At 38.1% G+C, this 21,608-nt stretch overlaps 1 protein-coding gene across 1 annotated transcript in view; it reads right to left on the bottom strand.

The window, feature by feature from the left end:
* Nucleotides 1-785: 785 nt before the first annotated feature.
* LOC107654904 (hedgehog-interacting protein-like) overlaps nucleotides 786-21,608 on the bottom strand; it is a 44,649-nt gene continuing 23,826 nt past the window's right edge. The window contains exons 8-13 of the mRNA XM_016442223.1: nucleotides 19,909-20,030; nucleotides 18,467-18,590; nucleotides 17,776-17,906; nucleotides 15,915-15,999; nucleotides 3,396-3,544; nucleotides 786-3,290 (exon numbers count right to left, since the gene is read on the bottom strand). Coding sequence (XP_016297709.1) covers nucleotides 3,094-3,290; nucleotides 3,396-3,544; nucleotides 15,915-15,999; nucleotides 17,776-17,906; nucleotides 18,467-18,590; nucleotides 19,909-20,030 — 808 coding nt within the window. The 3' untranslated portion in view covers nucleotides 786-3,093. The remainder of the gene's footprint in view (nucleotides 3,291-3,395; nucleotides 3,545-15,914; nucleotides 16,000-17,775; nucleotides 17,907-18,466; nucleotides 18,591-19,908; nucleotides 20,031-21,608) is intronic.

Here is a 21,608-nt window from a genome sequence, read left to right as displayed (position 1 = left end):
GGCAAAGGCCCTTTGGGGAAGAGAAAGAAAACCATTTCAAATGAAAAGTAATGATTCATGCCACAGATAGTATATAAACTCAAATACACCCCTATCGGCCGTTCCTCCAACACAATTATGATTGGCTCCGAACAACGCACAGACAACTTAGTATTGCGTTACTCTAAATACATTGGGGTGACTACGGTGATGTGGGTGGTCCTCATTCATTATTATAACAACCACTCAACCTGATTGATGTCTGGAGATGGAATTTAATAACGCTATCAACCTACACTGCTCCGTTTGTTAAGTTTCCAGTAAAGATTCGCAGAGGACGGCACTGAACGGGCATTTTCAAAGCGAACGATTTTTATTGTTGTTGTGGGCATACCATGTAACATCCTTATTTAAATATGGTACTTTCATCTGAGCGGATAGCGACAGAAGTGACTTATAAGTGACTGAGCAATGTTGACCTCTTTGGCAACCTCTCAGTGCACCTTTCTCTCCACTCTACCTTGATGGCAGAAGAAAATGGAAATTTGGATGGTGACGCACAAGAAATTAGACACTTCCCAGCACTTAATGAATTTAATGTAAAATCTAATACCTTGTTTTAACTGCAAAATATTTGTTTCCTTAGTTTAGCAGGAGAAAACAAAGAATATGCATGCTTGTGAAACTATATAGACACTATAAACTCATATAATATAGATTCATGTAGTAAAACATTTATGAAAAACACCCATGGTGAGTTACATCACATATCAGATCAAATTTTAGAGATAAAATAAGTAGTCGTTCAATAAGTTCTCAAACATGCTATACACTTTAATAAACATTGATATTTCTGAGAAGAACCCAAGATAAACCTAGTTATTTACAATAAATGATTTCTTCACATACAACAGTTAAAACATTGTAGACAACTTAAATAACTTTAAGGCGTAACTACTTAAATAATAAAAGAATCAGGGTTACTCTATTCACATGACACCTTCCCAGCAGCTCTAATGCAGGTTTCACATTAAGTGCTAAAATTATAGAGTAGATTTACAGCATGGATTCCTTACCTGTAACAATGTTAAAATGCACTGGAAAGTCATAAACAAGTGGGGGTTGTTGTTGATATACTTGTCTTTGGGAGGAATAAGTGATTATACTAAAAACATCAAAAACACCTGAATATTTCAGAGGGGACTGTAACCTTTCAATGACAAGAATCACATCGAAAACAGGCTCAATGAAAGCTGTGTAATATTTATGACCTCTCTGACTACAAATTTCTAAAGCCTAAAGCTGAATAGAATGTGGTCCCATTTTAGACTAGTTTGAATCATATGAGAAAAAAAAAGAAGAAGAAGAAAAAAAGATCTGATGAGGAACTATGATGAAGTATGGGAAAAATTATATTTGGAGTTATAGTGCATTTTGATAATTCATCTACTGGATAGCGTTCAACCAACAACAGTTTTCTCTATAAAGCATCAGTTTTTGGAGGGATACTATGGGGTTTTGATGAGATCATAGACCGTATTTAACATCCTCTTCTGGTCAGAAAAAAAACTGCCTCTAAAATTATAGCTTCAGCCTCGTATTACAGAAACATCACATAGTCAGAAGGAAAGATCTATTTTTTTTTAAAGCACTCTTGTAGTAAGAGAACAATGTTATAGCTTTAAATTAGACTTTTATAGATGTGGTATTGTCAACAGAACCATGTAAGTATTTAGTAAAGTACGTAAAATGAATTTACAGGCTTAATGCAAAACTGCTCCTCTCCCATATATTATTCCTTAAAAAAATAAACCCTCCTCTATTAAAACAATGGCAAATCTAAGTAGTACGTATCTCAGTACAGTACTATATGAAATGTACACCAGTCACCAGTCTTGTTCCCTTTTGTATATGACAAAACTGAATATGGTTTGGTGTTTAGAAAAAAAAAATATGGATAACATTACATGAAGTTTCCCATTGTGACGGTCAAATAATCTGTGAAAAGACTATTATTTGCTAAAATCACCTTAAGAGGGTTTTCCATATGAAAAAAAGCTTCTGTGCTTGATATCACACAGAAAAAAAAAAAGATATATGAACATTTTAAAATATGATAAGATATACAATTTGCAATGAAAGCAGCGTGCATGGTCATGAACAACTGTAGGAAAATTATATAGCTAATACTGCAACTTAAACCAGAGCAGTTACCTCTTCAGGGTAGTTTCTCCGCAAACCAGTCATCTCCAACTAATGTATTAAATTAACGTAATCAAAGTGACTGTCCAAACATTCTTTTAGATTTACATTTCACTTGATGTTTTCATCTAAATGAAACATCAATGGGATACAACCAATATTCAGCTTGACTCTGCAGGATCCTCAGTGATCATGGATGACATTTTAGCAGATCTGTTTCTAAACTGCATGTAAACTGGCATCAAGTCCCATCATAATGATTCTCCAGTTATACACAGACCAGCTGAATAAGACTAAGTCTGTTGTATGGTTTTGCGGCTGTATTGACAGCTACTTCCTCTCCGTTCTTCAAACAAACTGTGAATCCATGGCAGTGATTTTCTTTATGGTGCAGTTCAGTTTGGTAGACTGTCCATCTGACTTTCCTAAAGGAGAGTTGTTATTCTTGACTCCCTAAAATCCCAATTAGTCCTGTAGTACAAACCGGTGCCCATGTTGGGATTGGACCGAACATGAGTTGGTCTCATGTGGGGCTTCCAGTGCTTTGTGAGTCCACTTGCAGGGACACTTGACTTTAAAGTGGACCAGACTTTACATACCATACCAGCAGTAAAAACTGGGGAGCCCTGCGTGGGACCTCCAACATGCGACCCCTTCAGCTATGCGCGTTGAGGTTCCATTGGCCACCCTGTTATTGTTTTCCGTGTGTATTTGTGCATAGGGGTGGGAGTGCAGATGGTGTAGGGGAGCATGGAGATCAAAGCCTGTGGCTTATGAAACAGTGGTGGGAGAGGATCAGATGAGGGGCAGTTGGAGATTGGGGATGGTGTCCTGAAGGCAAACTCTTGAAAGGCCTCTGTAACATTTAGTCTGCCAACCGGTGAAGAGCGCGTTATCATCCTGCCCTGCTTTTTATACAATATAACTGGTGAGGTCCAGCAGGTAAGACGTCATGTCAATGATGTGCTCCAGGATGCTGTCTTTCTCACCGTCCCCTTGTGTCCCTCGATCTCCTTTCTCGCACTGGCTGCCAGAGAATCCCTCCTTGCAGAGACACTTGTTGGGCTCCACGCAGACACCGCTGTTGCGACAGGCCGGTTCACATTTGGCTGCGAATAACAAAGAGAAATACGTTGAAAAGCCATTGAAAAAGGTTGGAAGTTTGCACAACTTTGAAATCAAAGACAGATAAAGTGCTCTGATTAGCTCTGTACCTAGTAAGCAGAAGGGGCCCTCCCAGCCAGAACTGCAGCAGCACTTGCCAGTTGGTGTACAGTGGCCATTCTTGCATTCACGGAAGCAAGCGGTGCTTAGCATCTCCGGATCCTCTACTGGCCGTCTGCACTCCTTAGGGACCTGTGGCCTGCATGAGTCACAGAGCATTGTTCAACTAAAGGTCTGCTTTTCTCACCCTACACAGACATATTTTCCCTTCCAGATCACGAACTAAACACTTGCCAAACATGCAAAAGTGTATTAATCAGGCAAGTATTTCATAAACAAACTTACATTTGGAAAACTTGTTTAGAGACAAAGAGCCATTCTATCATGGGATGGTCACGCTAACTTTTGAAATATGAGCTGTATCTCATTTTAGAGGCTGTGTCCTCCGGAGGTCGCATTTGTAGGCTGCATGCGTCATCAAGGATGTCTTATTCAAGAAAAGTAACCGTAATAAAGTTGACTGTTATTCCTTGTGAGGTGCATATTCTTTGCAATCTAGCAGTTAATTTTCTTAAATGAGACTGCCTTGATGACATATGTGGGCGATAAATACGACCTCCGGAGGATGCAGCATCCAAAATGAGATGCAGCAATGGAGTGGACTTACTTTATTCGCAAAAATAAAGATGCACAATATATCAGCAACATAGCAATATTAGAGATCTTTTATGTTTCTTTAATATTAAAACTGCAAGCAAATGCATTTTTAATACTGTAAGTGCACTGAGTACATTATATGTGATGCCTACATTTACTTGTAGAATTTAGAATGACTGATTTGAGTTTTTTTGTGTTTTATTTTTCCATTTCAATATTAATATCAGCCATTTATCAGATATTGGATATAAAATAAAAACTGCTATCCGCTTATTAGTATCAAGCAGAATTTTAACCTTGGTGCAGCCCTACACAAAGACATCTATTTTCTTGAATGTCTCAAACAGAGACTTTCTCAACTGTTACCTCAACTGTTACCCAGTACATTTTATTACTGTAAAAATACTGTATTTTATTTATTTACAGTCACTTGTTTCTGGGATGCAATCATATGCTGATATTTTTATATACTGCTGTTTCACAGACACTTTACACAAAATAAACCAATGGCAATTACTTAATCGGGTTGTTAATTGTATAAGTAAATATTCAAGATAGTCATTAAAAAAGTAACGTGAAAAATGTATTGTACAGTGAAATTAGTGTTTATGTTATATGTTATACTGCAGCTTATTATTTACAGGGTTTAAAGCAACACATTTATTTAGGTTTCATCTGGCAGTTCATCTATTGCAAAAGTTCTGTAAATGTGAAAAAGATGCTACTTTATATGAATAGACACAGAAAGACGTGATTAATTCATGTTTGTGAATTACTTAATTCACACCTACATCTTTACAATGCATTACAACTATATTCAATGTGTGGGAATTTCCTGCACTATGAACAGTTTGTGTTAATACCTACAATAACACATCAAAATTTGAGCTCTGTATGGCAAGGTCTGGAAACAATAATGCTTTTGTGCGTAATGGATTTCAAATGCAAAACCTCAGTGTCAAACTAAGTGGTTTGTGATGAACCTGTCCTGAAGTTCAGCTCTCCAAACATTCTTATGCCTCACTCAGCTAAGCACACTGCTTAATGAGCCAGGCAAATCTCTTCAAGGCTGTCTATTAGTGAGCAGCAGGGCTGTTGACATACCCAACAGGCCAGCACACACACAAACACACTGTAATTGGACTCCAGTGAAGCAGTAACTGTATGGGAAACAGGCTGGAGAGCTCTTGGTGAGTTCACATCCTGTGTATCTCACTAGAGGTGGCGTATGGGAAAGTTAGGTGGCCAATGATTCTGTGCTTAACGATGAGGGTTGTGGAAAGAATGGAGGTGGAATCTGAGCATTTAAAGCAGAAGTGTGTCCTTTTTCCTATGTTAAAATACTTAAGTTTACTGTGCAGAGACTAATAAGTAAGCAAGTAAGCCATTTTAAGCTTGACTTTTATGAAGAGTGTACATAGTGTGGGCAACATCATGCAGCATTCGGTGCAGAAATGACTCCCTCCACCTTTAATGGTTTGGACTGAGAGCTTAAGATTTTAAATACGTCACCCCAGTTTGCTAAAGGCTAACACATAACTGACAAATATCATCACTTCAGTTGCCATTTCACACCATATCATTACCAATCTACTGGTCTAAAGGCAAATTTAACTGTATCCAGTTACCTTCTAATTTCCTAAATGCATATCATTGCTCTTATTATGAACAATTAGTTTTTGCATGTGCCTTTTATTGACTCATGTATTTTTTAAAAATCGTAATTCCTTGTAATTAGTTCTATTGGACTTTTCCAATCACTTAGTCTGCTTAAACCCTTCCTCTTTCTTACAATCAACAAGCTTGCAATCAGTCTCCATCCAATCAACAACTGATGGACAGAACCAAGTCTCAGCTCTGATGTATGTCATATAATGCAGAAGAAAAGATCTGTCACTACTTCCGTTTGATTGTGACTATTGAGATATATAAAATATGGATTAAATAAATATTATATATCTATAGCTTTATAATATATTTTTCAGTTTCAGCAGTCCAGCAGTTTTGTGTTTCTTTCGTTTCCTGTTCTCCTGTTTAGTTTTGGTCCTTTGATCTATGCTGTGTCCGAAAGCTCTAAAATGCTGCCTTCGGAGGACGCATTCCAAGGTAGGAAGGCATCAAGGCACGTCCGAATCCAGAGTTAGCTTCACATCCTGTCTCATGAGATACCTTCATCTGATTGATTTTTGAAGGCAGCATAGATGTATCCTTCGCTTCCTTTGATATCCCACAATCCTGTACGTTTCATTCCTTGACAGTTGAGCTAAAAAATAAAGATGCCGTCTGAAAGTTGCGTTTGGTGGCAAGTTTGTGTGTAAATGTATATTTCTGACTAACTTTTTTGCACATTTGATGTTAGTTCTAGCGAGAAATCAGTATTATAGTAATTAAATATTCGTTTAGTTATCACCAAAACTCGTTCAATTTTGTTGTAGATCATTAAACCGTTACGCTGCCCCAGAAGCCTGTCCGAAATCAGTTTCATGAGGTGCCTTCATGCAAAAACGCTGCCTGCAAAGTCATTGCCTGATAGGGCAGCGAGGCAACAAGTCAATTGACCTTAATTACTGTTGCTCACTCGGACAAACAAACGGAGTTGCTCACTGTTTTACAATGACAGCTGTCAGTAAAAACCTTCTTCCCGAGGTGTTTCTGATAAATTTGGGACACAGATGGACATTCAAGTGGGACTTAAATATACCATGGAGGGATATATAAAAGATGTTAAAATAAATATGTAAAAATAAAGATTACAATGCAAACGGGAGAATGTTACGGTCATCATGATCACAATGACAACATCCCGGATCAACACCGTTCATATAACGTACCGCAGAGTAAGATTAAATTAATTTACATTTAACCAGATTAATATGGAGAGACACTCTAATATAGACCTTCATTTATGTGTTTTTGACTTTCACTGCACGGTACATGACGTGAGAACAATTTGCTATTAAGGTTTGTACGTTAGCATGGACTCACTAACTTTAACGCAAACGTTAGGTAGTTTTAGCCAGAGATACCTTGCTGAAGCACAAGATAACATTAACGTTCTGCTTGAGCAGATGAAAAGTGTAACTTAATGAGAGTATGTTTCACGAATCCAGTCTATGAACTTCCGTTCACTCACCACGAGGTCACGCGCTCACTACATTGACTCTCACACCACACAGACTGTTACATGTCACTCCGGACTACAGTTCCCATCATCCATTGCACTGATTATACACACATAGCTGAATGCACTGATTACACACACAGCTGAATCCAATCAGACACGCTTTATAAGCCCTGGAATTCCTTGTTCAGATCGCCGAGTATTGTATGCGCATATCGCATATAGTCAGTGATAGCTACGTTACGGAGCCATTTTGTTAGCCATTGTTTATTTCCTAGTCTTAGTCTAGTTTTGCCTTGCCTGTTTTCCGGTCCTTTGACTATTGGTCCGAAAGCTCTAAAATGCTGCCTTCGGAGGACGCATTCCAAGGTAGGAAGGCATCAAGGCACGTCCGAATCCAGAGTTAGCTTCACATCCTGTCTCATGAGATACCTTCATCTGATTGATTTTTGAAGGCAGCATAGATGTATCCTTCGCTTCCTTTGATATCCCACAATCCTGTACGTTTCATTCCTTGACAGTTGAGCTAAAAAATAAAGATGCCGTCTGAAAGTTGCGTTTGGTGGCAAGTTTGTGTGTAAATGTATATTTCTGACTAACTTTTTTGCACATTTGATGTTAGTTCTAGCGAGAAATCAGTATTATAGTAATTAAATATTCGTTTAGTTATCACCAAAACTCGTTCAATTTTGTTGTAGATCATTAAACCGTTACGCTGCCCCAGAAGCCTGTCCGAAATCAGTTTCATGAGGTGCCTTCATGCAAAAACGCTGCCTGCAAAGTCATTGCCTGATAGGGCAGCGAGGCAACAAGTCAATTGACCTTAATTACTGTTGCTCACTCGGACAAACAAACGGAGTTGCTCACTGTTTTACAATGACAGCTGTCAGTAAAAACCTTCTTCCCGAGGTGTTTCTGATAAATTTGGGACACAGATGGACATTCAAGTGGGACTTAAATATACCATGGAGGGATATATAAAAGATGTTAAAATAAATATGTAAAAATAAAGATTACAATGCAAACGGGAGAATGTTACGGTCATCATGATCACAATGACAACATCCCGGATCAACACCGTTCATATAACGTACCGCAGAGTAAGATTAAATTAATTTACATTTAACCAGATTAATATGGAGAGACACTCTAATATAGACCTTCATTTATGTGTTTTTGACTTTCACTGCACGGTACATGACGTGAGAACAATTTGCTATTAAGGTTTGTACGTTAGCATGGACTCACTAACTTTAACGCAAACGTTAGGTAGTTTTAGCCAGAGATACCTTGCTGAAGCACAAGATAACATTAACGTTCTGCTTGAGCAGATGAAAAGTGTAACTTAATGAGAGTATGTTTCACGAATCCAGTCTATGAACTTCCGTTCACTCACCACGAGGTCACGCGCTCACTACATTGACTCTCACACCACACAGACTGTTACATGTCACTCCGGACTACAGTTCCTATCATCCATTGCACTGATTATACACACATAGCTGAATGCACTGATTACACACACAGCTGAATCCAATCAGACACGCTTTATAAGCCCTGGAATTCCTTGTTCAGATCGCCGAGTATTGTATGCGCATATCGCATATAGTCAGTGATAGCTACGTTACGGAGCCATTTTGTTAGCCATTGTTTATTTCCTAGTCTTAGTCTAGTTTTGCCTTGCCTGTTTTCCGGTCCTTTGACTATTGCTCGTGTTTACAGATGACCCCTTTTGTCAAGCCCTCTGGATTATGTTCGCCGATCGATGACCCACGCTTGTCCTAGGATTACTCTTTGTCTTGCCTGTGTTGTACCTGTTTGCCATTGTTTGACCCATGCCTGTTATGACCACGTCTCTTAAATAAAAGCATGCAGATGGATCCTCACGTCTCTGTCGTCCCGTAACAGTATGACAACCAGAAAATGAACGTTTTTGTCTTCATTGTGATTGGGGTTGAATGCTTAGGGACATTTTGCTCTGTTTTGGTTGGATTTAGAAAATGGAATAAAATAAATTACATTGCCTATCCTCTCAGCATACCTGGAATTAGTGTTACAAGTACCCTAGGCATATTGTTTTTCCATTTTTGTAGCATAAACACCATCGAACCGATGCAAGCTTCGGATCTTCCAATGTTTCTCTATGGCGCTGAAACCTAAAGATGTCCAAGTTCCGCTCCACGTGCAACTGATACTCAACTGCCATTGGCTCATCTGCATTCGAGGGGAGGGGTTTACCGATAGGTCAGTTGCGTCGGACGCAGCTCTAGTTTCTGCCTCCCCTTGATTACTTTAGTCAGTTCACCTGTGTCTTGTTAATTATCCTAATTTGGTCTGTGTATTAAAGTTGCTCCCTTTCTGTTCATTGTGGCCAGTTATTGATGTTGATTTGCTTGTGTTTGGCTGTACCCCTCTTCAGAATTATCAGTAAAGTCCTTGTTGAATAATCTTCTTCACATGCGTTGTTTTACACCAGCACACCCGTGACACCACCAAGGCAGTTGCAGCAGCTATGCAGAGCTGTTTCTATGGAGCTGATTGCAATGACAAGGGTTTTGTGTTTTATGTCAGTGTTTGTTGGAATATCAGACCAAATGATGTTCATTTAGTAAAAACCGATGCCATTAGGTTTAACAAAACAAACAACGAAACCCAACAACCGTTGGATGTTGGTGCTTGTCAACATTGTATGAACCAGCCTCAGGAGTGTCTATGTGAGAGAGTGGGATGTTGGACCTCTGAGTACCACTGACAGCTTCAGTGACTGATGGCAGGAATAGGGTGGTAACAAGGGAATTGTGGCAGGATGTGCTGGGGGGTCTAGTGGGGGTGGAGTTCCCATGCTCCCCTCAACCATTTTCAGCACCCATATCAGGTTTCCCTTGTCTCTCATCCACACTTTTTGTTTGTGTGTTGTTGTGACAGGCTGTTACGTTGTTAAAAAACAGAGAGAGACAGAAAAGATGAGGGAGAGAAAGAAATGGAGATGGATACTGAAAAAGAAAGAGAGGGAGGGAGGGAACAGAGAGAAAGAGGTGCTCCCCAGAGGATTGGACTAACACTGTTAATGACGTCGGGGTCAGCGGCGCTACTAAACAGTTTGTATTACTGCCAGGGTGGCCGTGAAAACAACACCTGCTGCCATGGCACTTGACAAAGACAGCTGGGTCAACAGGCACTGTGGGAATGTATCAGTTCTGTGAGGCAACTTGCATAAAACACAGACTGATAAATTAAAAGAACGCCCCAGCTTATTAGTTTAAGACAGTCCTGTAGCTTGAATGGGAGGTTGAATGCATCAGCTGCCCAACTTCTCTTTTTGTCTATCCAAGGATTGTTTGGCACAATATGCCAGCCATGATCCCAGTCCCCGTTCTACATTATCTACCTAGGCAGAAATAATCTACAATGGAATTGAGAAATGTAAGTGTTTGGTAAGATGTTTTTAGTGCTGTAAATGCATGTGATTCTGGGGAATCGATTTAGATGCGTTAAACCTAACAGTACTAGACAGTTATTAGTAGTTGAAAACATAATTAAGCCAAAATATTTCATAAATTGGGTGGGGAACTTGTACAACATGGTGAATGATGGGTGGTCCATTTCTGTTGAAATCTGTGGTGCTTTCTGTGGAATTGCGGAATGGGTAATGACTCCAGTAGCTCTGAGCTTTTCTTCAGGAGACAGTTTAACATCTCTTGGCTTAACTTGTTGGCTTTGATAGTAAGAAACAGTTGAGTTATTTGATGAAAGCAAGCGCACGGGTAGAGGAGTGAAGGGCTGAGTGGTGTTCAACGAACACAGTATAAAAAAGCCTTTGTCAAGGCACTCTGTGTGACTCCTCTGTCCTTTTTTGTCATCTCTCTCTTTTGTTAGCACCTCTTTGTGTTTACATTGTATCAAAAAATGTACTGTGCATTGTAGCTGTAGGCCATTCAGTACCACCCTAAGGGTCTTTGTCAAGGGGAGGAACACGGTTGTGAGCAGGAGAGATTTAGGACAGACCAAATAAATAAAGGAGACTTGTAAGAGATGGGGACCAGGAGAATGTGAGCACTTTTTAAATGTTTGTATATCCTGTTCTTGACGCACACACTTAAGCCTAGAGGAATTTGCAACCTTTATATCACTATAGAAAAGTGCATCTAAAGAACCTATTCGACACATTCAGCCAACAAAATCCAAAGTCATGGAAGATGCGCTGTTATACTTGCTTTCTTTCTGAAATATCTTCAGGTCTGTGGTTCTAAAATGTAGTGAGTGAATAAAAGTCACTTCTGAAATTACTCAAGTAACTCTCAACCAAAACTCCACATCTGTTTTGGTGACAAAACAACGAGGAAAGCGTTTCTGAGATGTGTTCTTCAAACATTCTTTGGTTTCTACTGATATGTGTGGATGTTGTCATTCAGCTGTCAGAACAGACTGTATCTGCCAAAAGTATCACTATGAAGTTCTAATTTCTGGTAGCTTACGTGGGGTGAACTCTGTTCTCTGGGCTAAATTTTACTTGCATTTCAACATTGCATACACTGGACAAGTGAATAGCAAAACTGAGAATGTGCGTCAGTTTGTGTTTAATATTACAGAAAAAACAAATTATAAATAGTTCACTTACTGGCATCTTCTCAGTTGTTGCCACTAGCCAATAAACAATCCTACAGTCTCTCTCTTGTCCACATTGGACATTGATACCTGCACTTTTCAGTGTGCGGGTGGCTTATTTATTATTCTACATTAACAGACTGTTAAACAAACTCGGATGGGTGCAGTCATCCCAGTGAGGGTTACTGTACCATCTCAAACGTTTTACTTTTTATATGATATGGTACTCTATGATATATTTTATGTTCTCTCCCCTACCCCACAGTTCCACAACCCAAAAATGCTAGGTGGCAGATCATATTCCAAACACAATGTAAGTATTTTGAAGCGCCCATCCCTAGCAAGAACGCAAAGGTTAAAAGGTGCAGAAAAGATGTATATGTAGATACTAAAAATGTAAATGTTGGACCACCCCACTTGACAGTGCTAGTCACTCAGAAATGTTATATCACCTCTTTTATTTGGTAATTAGATCACAAAAAGTGACATGATATATAAAACAGTGAACCCAACACCACAGGTCCTACAGACTAAACAACTCCAATCAACGGTGGAAAGAATTGTTCTTTGGAAAAATGCAGCAATGGCAGAACACATAAATAAAGTAAGTTTGAGGGGCCTTGTTTAGGAGACTCATGGAAACATCTGTGGTAATTAATAGCATTAGACTTGGGTGGCACTGTCGTCACCTGGGTATACAGTGCCTCTGTATATAAAATATTCAAACCTTCAAGCAATTTTCTTTCAATTCTTGCTGAAATCCTACATGCAAAAATTGGTTTCTTAGATATCTGCATTTCATAGCTTGCATACTGATTCAATACATTTTTTTCAGTCACTTTTTGCAGCAATGACCATCTCTATTTATTTATTAAATGTGATATTGGCTCTTTATTCCAGGTAGATTTGCTCCAGGTTTCACTATGGACTGGAAAAATGTTTGGATTGAGATCAGACTTTGACTGGGTCATTGAAGGACATTGACCATTTTGTTACTGTAATTTCTGTAAATGTTGATACATTTTCTTTTTTATCGCCATTTCCTGCTGATGAAACACAACCCTTATGATGCGTTCGCCAACATAATTCACTGCAGGTATAGCGTACACTAAGATGTGGGCAGTGTTAGATTTACCCCACACATATTGCTTTGAATCTAGGCCTTATCTGGAGCACAATTGAAACAGGGCCACTACTAAGGCAAACTTCAGATGTGCCGTCTCATGGTCCCCTATACCTATCAGTGTTACAAAGAACTCTTATCTTATAATTGACTGATGCATATGTGGTTCTTAGATACTGAACTTTGTAGCTTTTCAAAGTGATCATCAGCCTTTCTGATCTTCTTGTTTGAATGGAAAGTTTTGAGGAACAACCAGTCAGTGTCTGAGTGGCTTCCACTTCCAGATAATCGAACCTCTTGGATAATCACTTGGATATTGTTTTGTACTTTTCCCTGGAATGCTTGTAGTAGTTTACATTTTCACAAATTGATCAAATAGATTTTTTTAAATTCAGAATATGCAGACATTTTTTTTTCAATGCAATTCCTCATTAGAGTCATATGACTATGTAAACTAAGACTTATATTATCGTAAGGTGCATTTATTAAAGAGCAGGTCATATGGTATTTTAAAGTGTCCTAATATTGTGTTGGAGTCCCTACAACAGGTTTAAATGCATCTAAGGTCAGAAAACTGTCATTTTCTCAGAATATACATGTAATATTAGAATAATTTTTCAATGATTCGAAACGAATCGTTCGAAGCAGTTCTGAGCTTAAGGTCTCTAAACTCCTCCCTTCCATAAGCCTACTCTGCTCTGATTGGTCAGCTGGCCAAGTCTGTTGTGATTGGTCTTTCCATATACAATGCTTGTCAGAAACGAAACGCCTATTACCATAATACATTTTTTGCTCCGGAGGGTTACTTGTAAACAAAGATACTATAAGGTTACAGAAATGTGACAGCAGTTTTATTGCATTCATTATTATTATTATTTACTTATTTGAGATGAACGTGTGGGAACTGTGTTAGAATGCCCAGTGAGGCTGAAAACACAGCATCTTCTCGACATGTTTGCTGCGTCCGAAAACTCTAAAATGTTGCCTTCGGAGGCAGCATTCCAAGGCAGGAAGGCATCAAGGCACGTCCGAATTCAAATTCTGCTTTACTTCCTGTCTCCGGAGGTACCTTCTTCTGATCGAATTTTGAAGGCAGCATAGATGTATCCTTTGCTGCCTTTGATATCCCACAATTCTGTGCGTTCCATTCCATTACAGTTGAGCTAAAAAAATAAAGATGGCGTCTGAAAGTTGCGTTTGGTGGTCGGTTTGTGTGTAAATGTATATTTCTGACTAACTTTTTGCACTTTTGATGTTATTTCTAGCGAGAAATCAGTATTATAGAAATTAAATATTCGTTTAGTTATCACAAAAACTTGTTCTATTTTGTTGTAGATCATTAAACCGTTACGCTGCCTCAGAAGCAGCTGCCTCAGAAGCCTGTCCAAAATCAGTTTCATGAGGTGCCTTCGTGCACTAACTAGCGGAAGTGTTTGTGGGCAGGTCAGAGTGTTCATATTTCGTGGGCAGGCGGGGATTATGCAAATATGTTATTGTTAATAAATATGTTGCCTATTGTAATGTCCCTATATATCTTGTGACGTATATAGGTAACAGGCAGAAGATTAGAAAATATAACGACTCGTTAAGGCGGTTCAGTGTCGACTCTTTCGAGAGACAATATCTTTATTTATCATGCACGCTTTTGATTAACAACTTTGCAGACTGTTTACATTGAAGGATAGCTACGTTACAAACTGCAAAAAAGATATTTTTCGAAAAACCATTTGAACTGCTCTTTAAAATGTGATGAAATTTCGGCTCTTTTTTTAAATTTTCAGTGTAGGATTTGTGCTTCAGCAAAATTATTCAGCAAAAAGTGGTTTGGATCTGAATAATTTAAGACATAGATTCTGCTCAAGTTTTGAAACATTTCACCTGATAATTGAGGGTAATTTATATAGTTCTCGTGGTATAAAAACGTCCAGTGAAAGGATTTTGAATAGCGTAGAAAGCACAAAAACAAGTTTCATGAGCGATTGGTTTGAATTAGAGACTTGACAGATCTGCCTGTGCCTATTGTAATGTCCCTTTTTTCTGGAAATGATATATTTGATCTATTAAAAATGCAAACACTTGGCAGTTGTTATGTGGGAATTCATATGCTCATTTCTAATAGATGATATGCCTTTCATAATGTACTTGGCTTGGTGAGAACGACATATTTTCAAGATCTATCGTAAAAGTGTAAAACACACGGGTTAAATTACGCCATATTGTAAAAAGCCCACGAGCATACAGAAATGATAAAATACTTTAACCAACTCCATTCACATGCTTTGAATCTCTCACCGTGAACTCGCGCACATGTATGTCAATTGGATAAATTTTGTTCAGCCGCAGATTCTCCAGCATATGAACGTATTCAAGGTTCTCAAGGAAAACATTCCCTCTGTTGAAGACAGGTGTGTAAGTCCTGTCAAAGCAAGAAAAACACCCAACCGACCACACAGGCTTGCTAGTTAACCAGCGCTGTGTCTGAGCCACCTTAACTGTGTTGGTGTTAGAAACACGTTACACTAACATTTGGAAATGGTATGCTTACTCTCCAATTATAGCCGAGGTTTGTGTTGGCTAAGAGCGGCAGTTATGTGATGATTTGTTTAAAGGAAGCTAGAGCCCTTGTGCGTGTCTGAGAGCGAAAACAATAATGCTTTAACGGGATAATTCACCCAAAAATGAACATTCGGTCATCATTAACTCACCCAAAAAAGAAAGATATTTTCTAAAATGTCTCAGTGTTTTTGTCCACACAATGAAATTTCATTTGATTTTCATTGCATGAACAAATCCAGTTGTAACCTTCTTCAAAATAACCTTCTCTCTCTTGGTATTAACTAACCACGCAGATGTTCAAACCATAGCACGTAAGAAGAATACCGGGGGATATTTTGTAAAGCGGAATAAAAATGGAATTAATTATGCGAGTTTCAATATTAGCATTGCTCAGCAGTAACATCACATATTTCACATGCGAGCAATGAAAATGGAAAAACAGAGAGTCTGTTGCATAAACTCGGTTGTATACAATATGTTGCTCTGTGTATTCGAAGCTCAACGCACCTTTTAGGGTCCACCAACTTGTAGAGTTTTCCGCTGTGCGACTCTATCGCCGTGCTTTTGCTGGAAGCGAGGATGTAGACCTCACCTGCATGAGGAAAGAAAACATATAAGTCTTTCAGGGATCTCATTTGTCTTCTCTCACCTTCCTTCCTTCCTTCCTACTCGTTGCACTTGACACTTGTGCATGAGAGGGGCTCATTAAATCATCATGCAAGTAATTTAATGAGGAGCAAGCTTGAAGCACTGTGCACAGATTGTAAACATGTGTCAGGAGACTGCCATGTGGGTCTCCAGTACAGCCTTCTACTGAATCCCTCTTACAAATCAGCAACAAATGCTATATCTCCCTCACAGAGGCCCACTCTTGGCAAAGCACGAGATGTATTCTCTGTCACACCTGCCCTGGTGTTTGGATTCGAGAGTTTATGTTCCCTGTGATGCACTGAGTTGTGGGGATATTACATAGTGGCAGAGAGTACAGCCTAGCAGCAGTGAGTGGGCATAACTTTGCTTTGGCGAGCCACTGTTGGAGGGACTGGCATCAAGTTCACATAAAATTGACCCCCATTACTATTCCAGTAAGCCAGAAATCAGTTATTATCAATGTTGAAAGTAAAACTAAGGAAATGGAAGAGATTGCACATATAAACCCTATATGCTGACAGATTGTGCTGACCTTTGATTTCCAATTGTACCGTCTGTTAGCAGCAAAAAAGAGGAAGTAATCTGTCAGGAAACTAAAGGAGTACTGTGTCATAGTAGAATGTTCCTTGGAGGAAAGATATTTGAAAATGGGAGGTAGGACAAAGGATTGGCTTTCTTTCTGTTCTGTATCATTCAGATGACTCTTGGATTCAGGAGTCATTTTTTTCTCCTTCCTGTGACTACGGTATACACATTCTAATGTAAAACGATCGCTTCATTAGACCTTGTCTAAACGAAACAAATCTTTTTTTTTTTTTTCGTTAGTCCTTTTGAGAAATGCCTGTACTTACACTACTGTTCAAATGTTTATGCACACCAAGGATGCATTTATTTGATCAGTAAAATCAGAAATATTGTGAAATATAATTACATTGATATAATAATATTTTTAAAATAACAGTTTTATATTTTAATATATTTTTTAAAAAGTGTACTCCACTGTCTTCAGAAATCATTCTAATATGCTGATTTGGTGTTTGAAAAAAAAACATTTCTTATTATTATCAATGCTCATTTTGTTAGTGGAAACAATTATACTTTTTTTCAGGATTCTTTGATGAATGAAAAGTTCAAAAGAACAGCATTTATTAATTTTTACATATTTTTTTTTGTAACTATGTAAATGTCTTTACCGTCACTTTTGATCAATTTAATGCATCCTTGCTTAATAAAGCATTAATTTCTTTCAATAAAAATAAAAAGCAAAAAAACAAATCCCGCACACTATGCAAAAAATATCAAAATATTTATTGACTACGTTTCGGTCGCTTGACCTTCATCAGGAATTTTTTAAACATGAATTTTTTTTTTTTTACTTCCTGATGAAGGTCATGCGACCGAAACGTAGTCAATAAATATTTTGATATTTTTTGCGTAGATAGTGTGTGGGAGTTGTTTTTTGCTTTTTAGTTTTTTGACCTGGTTGATCTTTGCCTCCAACGCACCTATCTATTGTCGTCAGGTGTGTGAAGTTTAATTGTTAATTTATTTCAATAAAAATAAAAAATAAAAACATTTGAACAATAGTGTACGTACCTTCTGCGTAATGTAGTTTTTTAAAATAAAACTTGACAGAACCATAAATAAAGGTTATGACAGAAGCACAAAAAAGTGCGGTGAAATGAACACACATTAAGCTTTTTGAGAGCTCACTGACCTAATTCGTCTTCGCCAAACCCCAGGATGTGGCCTACCAGCGAGGAACCACAGGAACTGCCAGTACCAAGACAAAGAGGCTTCTCTTGCCACGACCTGTCTTCTGAAGGCCTCTGCAGAATTCTGAAGCTCCTGTAACAATCATAAAGTCAGGGGTTAAAAATGTCCTTGCTCTATTTATCCTGCACAAAGTCCCAGCAGACTTAAGTAAACATCTTAATTTTTTACAAAATACAAAATTACATGACAAAACATCAGACATAATTTACTGCTTTGGATTTCCAGGAACAATTTATTTGCTACAGTTTGTCTCTTATTGTTGACAAAAAAGGCAGGCTGATAGTGAGGATGAATTACAAACCTGCGTAAAGTGTGAAAAACATATACCAGCGGCCCATTGACCTGGCAGGAAACCTGCTATCAATTTTCCCTGAAAAAGCTCTTTTTCTTAATTGGGGTACGTGCCGAGTGTGTGTGTGTGTGTGTGTTGGCACAGTCAATAACACAGGAAAGATGACAGTTTCCATTCGCAGTTTCACAATTGCCAAAAAAATCCAATGAGGAGCAATATGAAAATGGAAGCTCAATATCTGTTTGGAAGCATAAGCATGTTCAAGGGATATACTAAGCAGTTTGCATAATGTTGCATAATTAATAATTATAATTTCACATCATATAATAACACAACATACCCATTTTTGTCTCCAAATACATAACTTCCATAAAGTCTTCTTGACTGACATCCCCGGTAGATGAATCCACCAACTGGGACGGCACCTTCATTTGACCCCAAATCAAACATAGATGACTCATTTTCTGTGGGCAGACACAACACACCGTCAAGAAATAAAAGCAGACCAAGGTAACAAGTCAACATGAGTTTTAGGTTATTTTTATGAGTTATGGGTTATTTGAGCTTCAAAATCCAATTGAGTTAACAGAAATCACCTGCTTTGTTTAAATAACTCAATTTTACACATTTTACAAACTAAATGTCTTCAATCACCATCCTACATGTGTCGCAAAGTTGATTTATCCCCATAATAACAGTTTTCTTTGTTTGTGTAAGGGATATCCACGTTTACCACAATCTGTCAAGAGACCATTAGCACTTCACACAGGCTGGTTTTAATTAGCTATTCCCCAGACGGTTATAAAACACTATGTAAACTTGATATGGAGGGCTATGTTCATTTCACTAAATGTCCTTATTAATGCTCAGTTTGAGCACTGTTAAGTTCACATTATAGCTCAAATAGATTAGGAAAAGGACACAAGAGGAAAGGGTGAGGTAATCCTACAATTACTATCGAGTGTTTGTGTATATTTGTGTAAGTTTGTATGGCTACAAAGATTACAGCAGCTTAGGGAATGGCGAGTATTCTAACCTTACAGTCAGAGCCCCGTAAAACAATAAAATGTGATTTAATGAAGTAAGTCCTTCACCATGGCGATGATTTAACATCGTAAATGGCTTGGTGTTTGGGGTAATTTGGCACACTTGCAAGACAATCTTTTTGGGGTTTAAATGTATTGGTTGGGAGAGAGCCATATTTGTTTGCTGCCAATGTGTAAGGAGGAGTACAAGAAAGCCAATCCATTACTTAGCCATAGGAAAAAATGTATATACACTTCTGGTATTGATTTAGGGTCTTAGTCAGCACGTTTGAGAGATGGACTGCCTTGCTGGTCGTTTTGTGTTTCAACAATGTACTAAATGACCATATAAACGCTCTTTGACAGCGATAAATAATATAGCTGCATACTGTATGTACTTGAAATTCCCCAGGGATTAAAAGAAGTATTTTTATATTTAAAGTGTGTTCTCACGTTATGAAACGATAGTGTTGCAATAGTATTCTTGAATAAAGCGTTTATCGGTTTCTGCTGAAAGTCTTAAATCATTTTTTTGGAACGTACCCCCATTCCATCGAAGACATTCTGTTCTCAGCATAAAAGCTTAACATTATTTCATAACCAGTACATGGATGGAGAATTTAATGTTTTCTGAAATACAATACAGGAACTTCTTGAGTGGTTGCCTGGTTGGAACTACTTGGCTTGTTGAAAAGCCTTTCCGCTTGTACAGTAATCCATCATGTTTTTAGAAACCAGCCACTTCTAACAGACATACCGTAGTCTTTCCCTTTGATGACCAGTAGGATCCTGCCTGTTGTCGTATTTTTGCCAACAGTATCTGTGCACAGGATCAGCAGACTCCCATTGGTGTCCATGTGGAGCTTATCCACTGCACACCTAGAACACAAAGTACCATTTTAATGCATTTTGCAAGACAGCAGCAGTGTAAACACTTCTATTCGTTATATGACACTTCATTTAATTATACGGTACACTGAAAAAAGTTTTTCAAGCAGTACTTCATCCAATTAATAATTTGTCTTTCAATTAAATTTACCATTATTTGTTTTATTTTTCAAGTAATATTTTTTTAGTTCAAAACATTGATAAATATAAATATTTTTCATTAAGAGCTCAACTAAGACATATTTGTTTTGACAAATGTAAAATATCAAGGTTAGATTAACTCATATTATTAAGTTTATATCATGACCATGCCTCCTCACACCGGTGCTGCAAATCAGTTAACGACACCATTTTGTCACCGTGATTGTGTGTGAATTTAATGAGCTGTGGATGAGAAGGTGGAAACTTTGTTTTAGATAAATTAGGTGTAAGGACGTTCATTTCTGTCATTTACCTTTTATTGCTTTCTTTTCCTCGAGAGACTGTGATCGGCGAAAATTGTTGTTTGTCTAAACGACGGGACATTTCTCATCCGTTAGCTAGCTAGTTTTCTCACGCGCCTGCAGCGGACAGAACCACGCTTGAAACCCGGACCAGCGAGTTCGACTGAGATTATTTTCGTCTTTTCCTTTTTCTTTTTCACTCGACGTTGTTTATGAGGAGTGTAAGTTAATTTGACTCACACAGCAGCCGAGATTGCAGCGGAGGAGAGACGATGGTGGCGCTAATATGGTGAGTGCAATAATTTAACGAACACTTTTAATAGACATGGCTGTTGTTTGAAAGAGTAAGTTTAAATTAATTAATGGTATAAATACAAAAACGGATGAATATACTTCTGTTCTATCTAGGTTCAGAGCCCTCTTAACGAATATCTTGTTTTGGAAGGAAGAAGAAATGGAAGAGATGCTTTGGAAGTGTAAGTATGGCCCTCATAACTGAAAAGAGAGCACAGCTAATGTTATATAAACATTATCCCCGGATTCACAGGCCAGTCTCAAACTAAAATGCATGTTCAGTTGAATTAACTGAAAATGTCTTGTACTGACACATTTTAAAGGGGTCATATGTTGCTATTTTAAAGATCATTATTAATCAGCTTGTAACACTCCAAAGAGAAAGGAAAACTGGAAATCGCATCATATGACCCCTTTAAAATATGTCAGTGCCATTGTCGTGTCTCAAGATGCACACCAGTAAAGTTCTTAAGGCAGTTTTATAAAAGTTATTTAAATATCCTAATTTAACCAAGGCCTAGTTCTGGTTTAAGCTAAGCCCTGTTTGTGAAACCCTGTCTCTGTGTTCAAACATGGAAGTTATATAAGAACAAAACAATGTCGTTGTTCACATCAGGCATGTACATACATTTAAATTACTTTATCCACTAAAATCTTTATGCCACCTCACAGCAAAACTCCAGATCAGCAGTATGTCATGTGGGTTAACTGAGACCTGTTCTGAGGAGGATCACTTTATTGACTGGCACACTGCACAATTAGATGTAAACCCTTAAGTCACATGCTCTTATAAAGACTGTAACTTTAATGTTTGCTCTTCACAGAAAAGTTG

The sequence above is a fragment of the Sinocyclocheilus anshuiensis genome, unplaced genomic scaffold (assembly GCF_001515605.1).
Source record: "Sinocyclocheilus anshuiensis isolate Anshui unplaced genomic scaffold, SAMN03320099.WGS_v1.1 scaffold1231, whole genome shotgun sequence".
Lineage (NCBI taxonomy): Eukaryota > Metazoa > Chordata > Actinopteri > Cypriniformes > Cyprinidae > Sinocyclocheilus > Sinocyclocheilus anshuiensis.
This window is presented reverse-complemented; position numbering and strand designations above follow the sequence as displayed.